Source organism: Trachypithecus francoisi, unplaced genomic scaffold (genome assembly GCF_009764315.1).
Source record: "Trachypithecus francoisi isolate TF-2019V2 unplaced genomic scaffold, Tfra_2.0 Lachesis_group3, whole genome shotgun sequence".
Classification (NCBI taxonomy): Eukaryota; Metazoa; Chordata; class Mammalia; order Primates; family Cercopithecidae; genus Trachypithecus; species Trachypithecus francoisi.
The window spans coordinates 110545737-110557164 of record NW_022681468.1 but is presented as its reverse complement, the minus strand read 5'-3'; the positions used below and the strand labels follow the sequence as shown (position 1 = coordinate 110557164).

The window sequence follows — 11428 nt, the reverse complement described above, 5'->3', positions numbered from 1 at the left end:
TGCCTTTTTTTTTTTTTTTTTTGTCTTCTGTATACCTCTTTGGTGAAGAGTCTGTTTACCTCTTGCTCATTTAAAAAATTAAATTGTTCATTTCCTTACCATTGAGACTTTTTTTAAGAAAACTTTATTGAGGTATAATTTACATACCATAAAATCCACCCATTTTAAGTTTACAATTCAATGAATTTTCATATGTTTATCACCAGAATCCAGTTTTAGAACATCTACATCACCCCAGTAAGATCCCTCATATGCATCTATACTTACCGTTGAGTTTTGAGCGTTCCTTATACATTCTGGATACAAGACCTTTGTTAGATATATGACTTACAGTATTGTCCCAATGCGGGACATTTGCCAAGAGATGAGAATGCTATAATTGGGGCCCTGAGAGGTGGGTCCCAATTCTTACAAACATCTTCCATTCCACAAATGATCTCCTTTTGTTTGGTTTTAATATGGGTAAGCAGCACATTCTGGAAACAATAAAGGCAACTCACCATCTGAACGCCAGGAGGAGAGTTTATGACAGAACTTCCTCCTGTGATAAAGGGAGGTCAAAGAAACCAACATCAAGGCGCCACCCCCATCCCTGGTGGGTGGTCAGAGAGGGCAGGAGGCTCCAGGACACCCTGCCTGGCCAATCAGTGCACATTCTTGGGGTTGCAGATGGTGGTGGGGAAGGGGATAGGGGGGTTCTGTGGGGGACTAGGGTGGGAACCCCAATGCCCTCTCAGATTGCTCCATCAGAAGAGCAGATGAGGCCAGACACAGTGGCTCATGCCTGTAATCCCAGCACTTTGGGAGGCCAAGGCAGGAGAAGCACTGAGCCCAGGAGTTCCAGACCAGTCTGGGCAACCACAGTGAGAAGCCCCTCTCCACAAAAATAAAAAATTAACCAGACGCGGTGGTGCCTGCCTGTGGTCCCAGCTGCTTCAGAGGTTGAGGTGGGAGGGTCGCTTGAGTCGGGGATGTGGGGACTACAGTGAGCCGAGATGGAGCCACCGCACTGCAGCCTTGGTGATAGGGTGAGACCTTGTCTCAGAAGAAGAAGAAGAACAAATGAAGCCTCATTTTAAATTCTGTCTTATCTTTCTTTAGTTTTGTTGGGAGAAAAGCTGTGTTGGGGGAGAAGCTGAGGCAGGGTTTGGAACATGTCCTGGGTCCAGGGTAAAACCCCTCATGGCCTTTGAAACGTGTCTAGACTTGCCAGCTCCTTGCTTCTAGCACTCCTATTATCTCAAGTAGCCATATGTTTCAAAGAAGAATGCTAAACCGTCACAGCTGTAGTTCATTCGCTTCATACATCACTTCCTTTGAAACCCCACATCCTCACCACCTGTTTCTTTGATCATCAATAAATAGCATGGGCTCCCAGAGCTCAGGCCCTTCCCAGCCTCCATACTAGGGTTGGCCCCTGGTCCCACTTTCTCTTGCCTTTTCTCATTCCTTTGACTTCGTTGCCCCCACGGCCTGGTGTTGGGTCCGATCACCCCAACAAATTTTCTTTTTTTTTTTTTTTTTTTTTTTTTGAGGCGGAGTCTCGCTCTGTCTCCCGGACTGGAGTGCAGTGGCCGGATCTCAGCTCACTGCAAGCTCCGCCTCCCGGGTTTACGCCATTCTCCTGCCTCAGCCTCCCGAGTAGCTGGGACTACAGGCGCCCGCCACCTCGACCCCAACAAATTTTCATTAAGGAACAAACCAAACATAATCTAAAGTTAAGAGCAGTATAACCTCCAGGTACCATCACCTTGCCTCGACAATTATCAACTTATGGCCAATATTGTTTTAACTAATTTCTACCCACGCCAAACTATAAGGACTTAAAAAAAATACCAGTGTTATATCTAAAATACTTAACAATTACTTAATAGCATTAAATACATGAAGCCTCTTTCTGAGTGTGTTGCCGCCTCTCCTACAGCGCCCATCCAGCCCGGTGGTCCCAACCCCCTGCGGGAGCTGCACACGCTCCGGAAGCCAGGGACAGAGATTGGGTCCCTCTCCTTCCTGGCGATGGTGACAGCACCTGTTCGGATCTGGTTGTGTGCCGCCGTCCGGAGCGCCCAGCCCGGCAGAGAAGTAGCCCGCCCAGCGCTGGGGACTCAGACGCGGGGAGCCCCTTCCCCTACAGCACGTACGCCCAGCCCCGCCCCACGCACGCCCTCGCCTGGCGCAGCTTCACTCCTGTCCTCCCGCAGGTGCGAGGGCGCCGGAAACTCAGCGGCCGCGAAGCAGAGAGGAGCCCTCCGCGTCTCCGCCCGTAGGGCTCGGGGTCTGGGGTCTGCGCTGGAGCCTCGCGGGCAGAGGCCGTAGCTGCGCCCGCCGCGCCCTCTCCCGACCGTCCGGGTCCGCGGCCAGCCCGGCCACCAGCCATGGGCTCTCGCCCGCTGTCGCCGCCGCGGCTGCTGCTGCTGCTGTCTCTGCTGCCAGGTAAGCTCACGGGCGTTAGGGCTCCGGAGGAACGGGCGCCCGAGAGGAGGCGCGGGATCCGGAGGGGCTGCCGGTGAGAGCACTGCGCGGGCGAGCGGAGAAGGCTGGCGCCGTAGCCGGGGACTCGGAACCCGCGCAAACTCGCTCCAGCCCGGCGGCGACTTTGCCGTGGGTGGGGTGGCTTTTTCCCTTTCGGCTCGCCCCCTACCCCTAGCCACCACCAAACCTGGGAGTCACCGAGTGGGCGCTGGTAGGCGCGGGATAATGAGGAGGTCGAGACTGGGTCCTTCGTCTTGGGCGCAGGAGTTGGGGATTCGCGTCCCAGCACTGCCCGTCGCCCTGCCCCGCGCACTGGCTCCCAAACTGGCACGCCCAAGCCACCCGCTCCACCGTCTGCACCCCGCCCACCTCCTCATTTGACGGATAGATAGGGAAACTGTATCCAGAGGTGGCTAAAGACTTGGCCAAGGCCACCTGGGGGAAAGGAGAGTCGCTTGGGGACTGGGGCTGGAGCCGGCGCGCCAGCCTCTCCTCCAGTCCTAGCCCCCAGCGCTCCTGGCCGCGTCGCTGTGGGACCCTCCACCGGGAGAGTGCCTCCCGTCTTCCTCCCGCTCTCCAGAGGAGCCTGCTGGGGGAAGCCGGTCCTGACCCGCCGCTGGGAGGCTCTTGGGTGCCTGGGAGGGCTGGTGGATAGCGAGGGTCGGGGACCGGGCAGAGCTGCAGGGAATTCCCGGCGGGCCCGGGCGGGAGGTCTGTTGTGCAACTGTGCGCTCAGAGCGCCTTCTGCCCTCGGTGCCGAGGCCTCTACTGTTCAGAACGGCCATACACTCTCAACCGACCTCCTGCCTGGGACCCTCCTTTCACTCTGGGGAAGGGGAGGGGGGAGCAGGAAAAATCCCATTTCAAGACCTGACGAAGTTGGATTCAACTTCCCAGAGGATTCCTCTCCCGCCTCCCCAAGCTGCCCCCGGATCTGTACGTGGGAATCAGAAAACAGCTGACCCCCGTATGCCTCACCTGTACTGGGGTGTGGCTTAGGAACAAAGAGGGGTGCCCAAGGGTTGCAGAGAGGTCAGAGTCTTTGATCAGTATGTGAAGACAGCATCAACAAGAGCTGGGGGTCACACAAGATCACGGGAGCCACATAGTGCCTTGGCTTCTAAAGGGGTTGGTAGCCAAACCCCTACAGGGTGGAATGCAGGAGAGGCCCAGATCTGGGTTGCGTTCTCCCAGAGGCTGGGAGACAGAAGACCTGGGCCTGGGTGACCGTGGGTGGCCCTGCCCCTGGGGGTGGACTGGCCATCTTTCCATAGTGGAAGCAGCAAGCTGCTGTATCTAGGCAGACAGCATTTGCACCACACCCCTGCCTTGCAGTAACAACCCAGGAAAGGATTGCGAATAGTTCTTGAGCTCTTAGCACAGCACCAAGCTGTGCACTTCCTTCACAACAACCCTTTGAGGTGGATACGTTTATAATCCTTATTTTGACTGGTAAAGACACTGAGGTTCAGAGAGGTTAAGCCAGTTGCCTAAGCTCACACAGCTCACAAGTGATTTGTCAGGATTTGCACCAGATCTGTCCAACTCCAGAACCCAGGCTTGCAACCACTGTGCTTCTCACTGAATGTGTGTGGCCTGGTAGAATCCTGCCCATCTTGGGCCTCAGTTTCCCATTCTGTAACCCACCGGGTAAGACTAGCCTGAAAGTCTAGGGTTCCACAGAATCCCTCCACAGGTGGAGGGGACGCTGTAGATGGGTGATGTTTCTGGTGGGCTGGGTGGGGGAGGTTAAGTAATGATTTCCCCGGGACTGACAGGGCTGCTTCCCCCAGTGGCCAGGGCCTCAGAGGCCGAGCACCGTCTATTTGAGCGGCTGTTTGAAGATTACAATGAGATCATCCGGCCTGTGGCCAACGTGTCCGACCCAGTCATCATCCATTTCGAGGTGTCCATGTCTCAGCTGGTGAAGGTGGTGAGTGCTGGAGCCACGAGCCGTGGCCATGGGGACCGGGGCTTCTGAAGGAGCCTTTCCCAGAGTGAGCCTTGTTTATATAATTCTCCTGTCTACTTTAATCCCTCTTTCTAGGATGAAGTAAACCAGATCATGGAGACCAACCTGTGGCTCAAGCAAGTAAGTGACCAGACCCTAGGCACTGCTGCCCCCTGGTGGTGACTGCTTTATTTGCTTCAGATGACCAGGCTTCATTTACTTCTGTAGAACCCAGATTGGACTGACTGGCAGATCTATCTCTTCTAAGGCTTGAGGTCACATGCACTGCCCAACAGTCCTCCTGGAAGGACTGTAGGGCCCAACCCCTCAAATCCCAGTTGGACAGGTTGCAGCCTGGTGAAAGACATTCTCCATGTTCAAACAACAGAACAGTATGAACCTGAGATTGAAGCCCTGTCCCCAAACCCTAGGGTGGTGCCTGAGACACCTCCTTCTCTCCTTGCTAAAAACTCAATTTTTTTTCCAGACAGGATCTCGCTGTGTCACCGGGGCTGGAGTGCTGTGGTGCGATCTCAGCTCACTGCAATCTCCACCAGCAGGGTTCAAGCAATTCTCCTGCCTCAGCCTCCCAAGTAGCTGGGACCACAGGCATGCACCACCACGTCCGGCTAATTTTTGTATTTTTTATAGAGACAGGGTTTCGCCATGTTGCCCAGGCTGGTCTCGAATGCCTGAGCTCAAGCAATCCACCCACCTCGGCCTCCCAAAGTCCTGGGGTTACAGGCATGAGCCACTGCACCCAGCCCAGAAACTCATTCTTAAGTCAGAATCAGATGCTGCTCTTGTTGGTAGCATGGGAGTAGATTTTTCTGTTCACATTGAGGCCAAGAAATTGGCTTCCACATGTCCTCCCCAGGGAGGCTTTGTCCAGACTTGCCAGGAGACATAATGGCCCATTGGCCTGCTGGTGACCCTTCTGCCAGCCTTGCCAGCTGAGCACTCAGCACAAACAGCCTTTATCCCCAGGAGGCTGGAAAGCCAGATGGGCACAGTGCCCCACCCAGTACTTGATGCACACGTTCCCTCTGTGGCCGCAGCCTCACCCCTCTCTCCTCTGGTGCTCAGGACTCAGACCTCCCAGCCTCTGGACCCAGACACTTCCTGGGCCCTGCGGGGGTCATGGCTTCTTCCTCCAGAACCTTTCAGAGGCCAGCCTTGCTTAACCTTGGGGGTGAAAGAGAGTCTGTATTGGAAAACATCCCTGGAGAACCATTTAGGGGCTGTAAACAGTAGGCACATGGACCTGGACATGGTGCAGGAAGTCCAGGAGGCTCCGCCTGGCACTAGAAGTGACCAGAGAAAGCACCAGTGGACGCTGTTTGGTTGATGAAGGGCTGGGCTTGCTCACGGTTATGTGGGCAGTGGCTTCCGTAGTGCCAGGAGGTGGCCTGCAGATCCAGCCCTGTGCTCTCTCCCCACTGCACCCACAGGAGAAGTTGGACTATGTGATCATGGCATGGATGTGGCTCTGTCACATGCAGCAGGGGTAAAGACTCACCCAGATGGGTGGTGCCAAGAGAAGTAAAACCAGGCTAATTCTTTTACTGTCTCCTTCTCCCTCCCTGCTTCCTTCCCTGAGATCTGGAATGACTACAAGCTGAAGTGGAACCCCTCTGACTATGGTGGGGCAGAGTTCATGCGTGTCCCTGCACAGAAGATCTGGAAGCCGGACATTGTGCTGTATAACAAGTAAGGTGCTGGGGGGCCCATGCCCTCTCAGGGCTGTCAGCCTGGGCTCTGGGTTTTTGGCCCACTGTGCTTAAAACTTGGCCTTTTCCAAGAGGGCTTCATTCATCTGTTTATTCCACAGGTACATATTCAGCAACTGCTGTATACCAGGGACCAGAGATGTTGGAAAGCCGTGGATAGCAACAGTTTGCTGAATGGCTTCAAAACAGGCATGGGTGGGTGGAGGATGGCATCAGGGAAAGCTTCGGGGAAGAACTGGCATTTGAAGTGAGTCCTGAAGATTGTGCAGGATCTCAGGACATGGAGCAGATGAGGGCCTCGGGAGGCAGGAGAGTATGTCATGGGCAGCCAAGGTGACCTCATTGGCTGGACTGTGGGACATAAGGATGGAAAGATCCATGGGCCAAGGACCAACCCGTGTGTGGAGGGGGAAGGCTCAGATGCCGGGGGCACCGGGAATGTAGCATCTGTTAGCAGCTCTGTGCAAACAGACAGGAATGGAGTAAATGGTCCCTCCTCACCTTTTCTTTGAAAGAGAATGAGAGTGTTGGAGATCATAGCTGGGTGGGCCCTGCCTGGCTAATTTTTGTATTTTTTAGTAGAGATGGATTTTTGCCATGTTGGCCAGGCTGGTCTTGAACTCCTGACCTCAAGCAATCTGTCTGCCTTGGCCTCCCAAAGTGCTGGGATTACAGGCATGAGCCACCGTACCCAGCCCCGATGAGCTTTTTAAAAATACAGGTCTTGGCCAGCCATGGTGGCTCATGCCTGTAATCCCAGCACTTTAGGAAGCTGACGCAGGCAGATCATTGGAGGCCAGGAGTTCGAGACCAGCCTGGCCAACATATTAAAACCCCATCTCTACTAAAAATACAAAAAAAAAAAAAAAAATTAGCCAGGCATGGTGGCGTGTGCCTGTAATCCCAGTTATTCCAGAGGCTGAAGCAGGAGAATCGCTTGAACCTGGGAGGTGGAGGCTGCAGTGAGCTGAGATCGCACCACTACAGCCTGGGTGACAGTGAGACTCCATCTCAAAACAAACAAAAAAAAAGGCCGGGCGCGGTGGCTCAAGCCTGTAATCCCAACACTTTGGGAGGCCGAGACGGGCGGATCACGAGGTCAGGAGATCGAGACCATCCTGGCTAACACGGTGAAACCCCGTCTCTACTAAAAATACAAAAACTAGCCGGGCGAGGTGGCGGGCGCCTGTAGTCCCAGCTACTCGGGAGGCTGAGGCAGAAGAATGGCGTAAACCCGGGAGGCAGAGCTTGCAGTGAGCTGAGATCCGGCCACTGCACTCCAGCCCCAGCGACAGAGTGAGACTGTGCCTCAAAAAAAAAAAAAAAAAAAAAAAAAAAATACAGGTGCCTGCATTCAAAATATTTTCTTCTTTGTTCTTCACTGTCTTTTCTAAAGTTAATATGTATTATGTTATCAAAAAAATCTCTATACCTGTCCCCAGGTCCTGTCCTACAGAAACACTGAGTCAGTGGCTCTGGGTAGGCCTAGGAATGGGTGTTTTCACAAAGCTGTTCTGGGGACTGTGTGAGCAGCTTGTTTTGGGGATCCCTGATCTGGCCCATCCCTGACATTTCACAGATAAGGACTGAGGCCCAGAGTGGATGTGTGGCATAGCCAGGCCTGGGGTGGTCTCAGCCATCCACTGTGGCTTTGGGGCTGCTGTGGGCAGTGGATGCAGGAGGCCGATGCTGTGATCGGGGGCTGAGCTGGACACCCCAGCCTGTCTCTGCCTGTGTCCCCAAACCCCTTCTCTACTCTCTCAGCAGCAAACCTGCCATCAGACAGTTACCCTGCTACACGGTATACCCTTCAGAACTCCTCCCACTGGGAAAAGGTCTGGGCCTTGGAGAAAGGATTGATGCTCCCCCAAGTATGTGAAGTGAGGTTCCCATGTACAGAGTAGCATGAGCTTTCTGGGCCCCGTGCTCCCAGCCCGTCTGGGTGGCTGCGTCCAGGTCATAGTTGAGAAGGGTGAGTCTAGGACTAAAAAGACTTCCCTGGCTCCTGCCATACAGAGAAGCTGCTCTTGGGCTGGTCCTTCACAATGGGCTACTTCCAGTCTCCTCTGGATCCAGAATGCGCATCTTCCCGCCAGTTTTGGGAGGCCTCTCCTCTTTCTCTCTTGTAAAGGTTCTTCCTCTGCCAGACTGGTCCTGCTCATCATGGCACCTCCAAAACCCCTCTCTTTTCTCTAAGTCCACTCAAAACTGATACTTTTCACATTTAAGCTCTTTCATTGGACTGACATAAATTTTAGTTGATATTTTACAGCATGCCCGTTCTGTAGGTATTGAAGAATACCATTTTTGTACCTGTGCTTTGGAGTTAAAATGTTTTAACATTTAAACATTTTACATTTACATTTAAACAATTTTCAGCAAAACACTTGATATAGAATTAGTCTATTCTGATTTTAACGCTAAAAATATGTCTAGGTTTTTATGCCATATTAGTACAAAATAATGTTTTCTTAGTAGTAGTGTTGATTTTACAGTTAGTGTCAGAACTAGAGAAGCTAGGTTTTATACTGAATCACACTTTCTGGACTCTGGCAAAAACAAAAGGGGGTCTTTACTCACTCCGAAGACAGTCCATGTTTTATTTACTATTTTCCCAAGGAAACAGCACTTATAAATGTTTCTTCTATGTGATTTGTATTTGTAAACTGATCATCAAAGAACTGGGACACAATATAAACTTAACAGGCTTGCAGATTTTTTTTGTTGTTCACTGTGAGTTGTCATAGGAATCATATAGTTTAAATGCTCTTAAGGGAACTGGGCAGGGTGTAGAGAATTTTTGCTAAGCTAGAATTAAGAAAATGAGCAGAAAGTTTAATCTTTATGTTTTGGGTTTTATAACCATTTTCTTACTGGCAATCTTGAGTGAACAGCTGGAGCACTATAGGATATATGATTTTAGCAATAATGAGAGGCGTAGCAAAATGTTTCAAATTGGATGTGGAGAGGAGCAAATATCATAAGGAATTTCCTTGAAATCTGAAGCTGAAAATAACATTTAGAAAAAATCATCCAACTCATTTTCTCTTTCTTCTCCTAGTTAGAATTTCAATTGCTCAGGATTGACCCTCTGTTAAGGATTTCTCTTCATTTTTTAACACAGTAGGAACATGTGTTTTCATATACCAAAATTTCTCCTATGATATTTTGTTTTCTAAAGTTCATTCCCTGATAGAATCCTCCAAGTGTTCATGGACAGTGTATACTCTGTGTTCTGGCAAGTTCATAATTCAGTGTAACCTTTTTAGAGAATACTTTTAGGTAACTTGGCTGGGTGTAAAATCATTGGCTCCTTTTTACCTTCCATGAAAATCTTTTTTTTTTTTTTTTTGAGACAAGAGTCTCGCTGTGTTGGACAGGCTGGAGTGCCTCGGCTCATTGTAATCTCTGCCTCCTGGGTTCCAGCTATTCTCCTGCCTCAGCCTCCTGAGTAGCTGGGATTACAGGTGTGTGCCACCATGCCCAGCTAATTTTTTGTATTTTTAGTAGAGACAGGGTTTCACCATGTTGGCCAGGCTGGTCTCAAACTCCTGACTTCAAGTGATCCGCCCACCTCAGCCTCCCAGACTGCTGGGGTTACAGGTGTGAGCCACCATGCCTGGCCTGCTTGTTCTTATGGTTTTTCTGGTTTTACATATTTATTTTTTTTGAGACAGAGTCTCGCTCTGTCACCCAGGCTGGAGTGCAGTGGCGCGATCTCGGCTCACTGCAAGCTCCACCTCCCAGGTTCACACCATTCCCCTGCGTCAGCCTCCCAAGTAGCTGGGACTAGAGGCGCCTGTCACCACATCTGGCTAATGTTTTTCATATTTTTAATAGAGATGGGGTTTCACCATGTTGTGTGTGTGTGTGTGTGTGTGTGTGTATGTGTATATATGTATGTGTATATATACACACACAAAATTAAGTGAAATTTAAATATACACACACACACACACACACACATATATATATATATATTTTTTTTTTTTTTTGGAGACCCAGTCTCACTCTGTCGCCCAGACTGGAGTGCAGTGGCACAATCTCAGCTCACTGCAAGCTCTGCCTCCCAGGTTCACGCCATTCTCCTGCCTCAGCCTCTCAAGTAGCTGGGACTACAGGCACCCACCACCACGCCTGGCTAATGTTTTTCATATTTTTAATAGAGATGGGGTTTCACCATGTTGTGTGTGTGTGTGTGTGTGTGTATGTGTATATATGTATGTGTATATATACACACACAAAATTAAGTGAAATTTAAATATACACACACACACACACACACACATATATATATATATATTTTTTTTTTTTTTTTTGGAGACCCAGTCTCACTCTGTCGCCCAGACTGGAGTGCAGTGGCACAATCTCAGCTCACTGCAAGCTCTGCCTCCCAGGTTCACGCCATTCTCCTGCCTCAGCCTCTCAAGTAGCTGGGACTACAGGCACCCACCACCACGCCTGGCTAATGTTTTTCATATTTTTAATAGAGATGGGGTTTCACCATGTTGGCCAGGTTGATCTCAATCTCTTGACCTCGTGATCCACCCGCCTCAGTCTCCCAAAGTGCTGGGATTACAGGCATGAGCCACTGCACCCGGCCTCTTCTGGTTTTATTTCTAGAATGATTTTTTTCTTTTTCCTAATTCTTTCCTAAATTCTACTAATTCTTTATACATTCTGTTTAGCCAAATTATCCCTTGTCTTTTCTGATGTCTGTTGTTGTTTCACAGTTTCTAAACATTTCTTAGTTTCTTTTCACTTAATTTGTAATATCAGATTATCATCAGCTTCATCTGCTTGGTGACTCTGTTTTTGTAGTTGCTGTTAATCTGCGTGTGTGTTAATTCAGTTACTTGTTTTTGTATTTTTCTTTTCTTTTTTTTTTTTTTTTTTGAGACATAGTTTTTTTGCTCTTGTCACCTAGGCCAGAGTGTAATGGCATGATCTTGGCTCACTGCAACTTCTGCCTCCCGGATTCAAGCAATTCTTCTGCCTCAGCCTCCCGAGTAGCTGGGACTACAGGCGCCTGCCACCACGCCCAGCTAAAATTTTTTTTTGTATTTTCGATAGAGACGGGGTTTCACCATGTTGGCCAGGCTGATCTCGAACTGCTGACCTCAGGTGATCCGCGTGCCTCAGCCTCCCAAAGTGCTGGGATTATAGGCATGAGCTGCTGCACCCAGTTTGTGTTTTTCTTACAGTATGTTTTCATAAGGCTCTATTGCTCTTGTTTAAATAGATGGCCTTGCTGTACTTCTAGGGCAAGTTGCTG

The 11428-nt window shown here is 50.3% G+C and overlaps 2 protein-coding genes across 3 annotated transcripts in view; one reads left to right on the top strand and one right to left on the bottom strand.

Annotated features, from left to right (window-relative positions):
- LOC117070328 (A disintegrin and metalloproteinase with thrombospondin motifs 7-like) overlaps positions 1–11428 on the bottom strand; it is a 684711-nt gene that overhangs the window by 287669 nt on the left and 385614 nt on the right.
- CHRNA3 (cholinergic receptor nicotinic alpha 3 subunit) overlaps positions 1903–11428 on the top strand; it is a 29987-nt gene continuing 20461 nt past the window's right edge. For both annotated transcript variants that reach the window (XM_033189269.1, XM_033189268.1), the window contains exons 1-4: positions 1903–2433; positions 4266–4405; positions 4520–4564; positions 6024–6133. In XM_033189269.1, the coding sequence (XP_033045160.1) occupies positions 2376–2433; positions 4266–4405; positions 4520–4564; positions 6024–6133 (353 nt within the window). In that variant the 5' untranslated portion in view covers positions 1903–2375. The remainder of the gene's footprint in view (positions 2434–4265; positions 4406–4519; positions 4565–6023; positions 6134–11428) is intronic.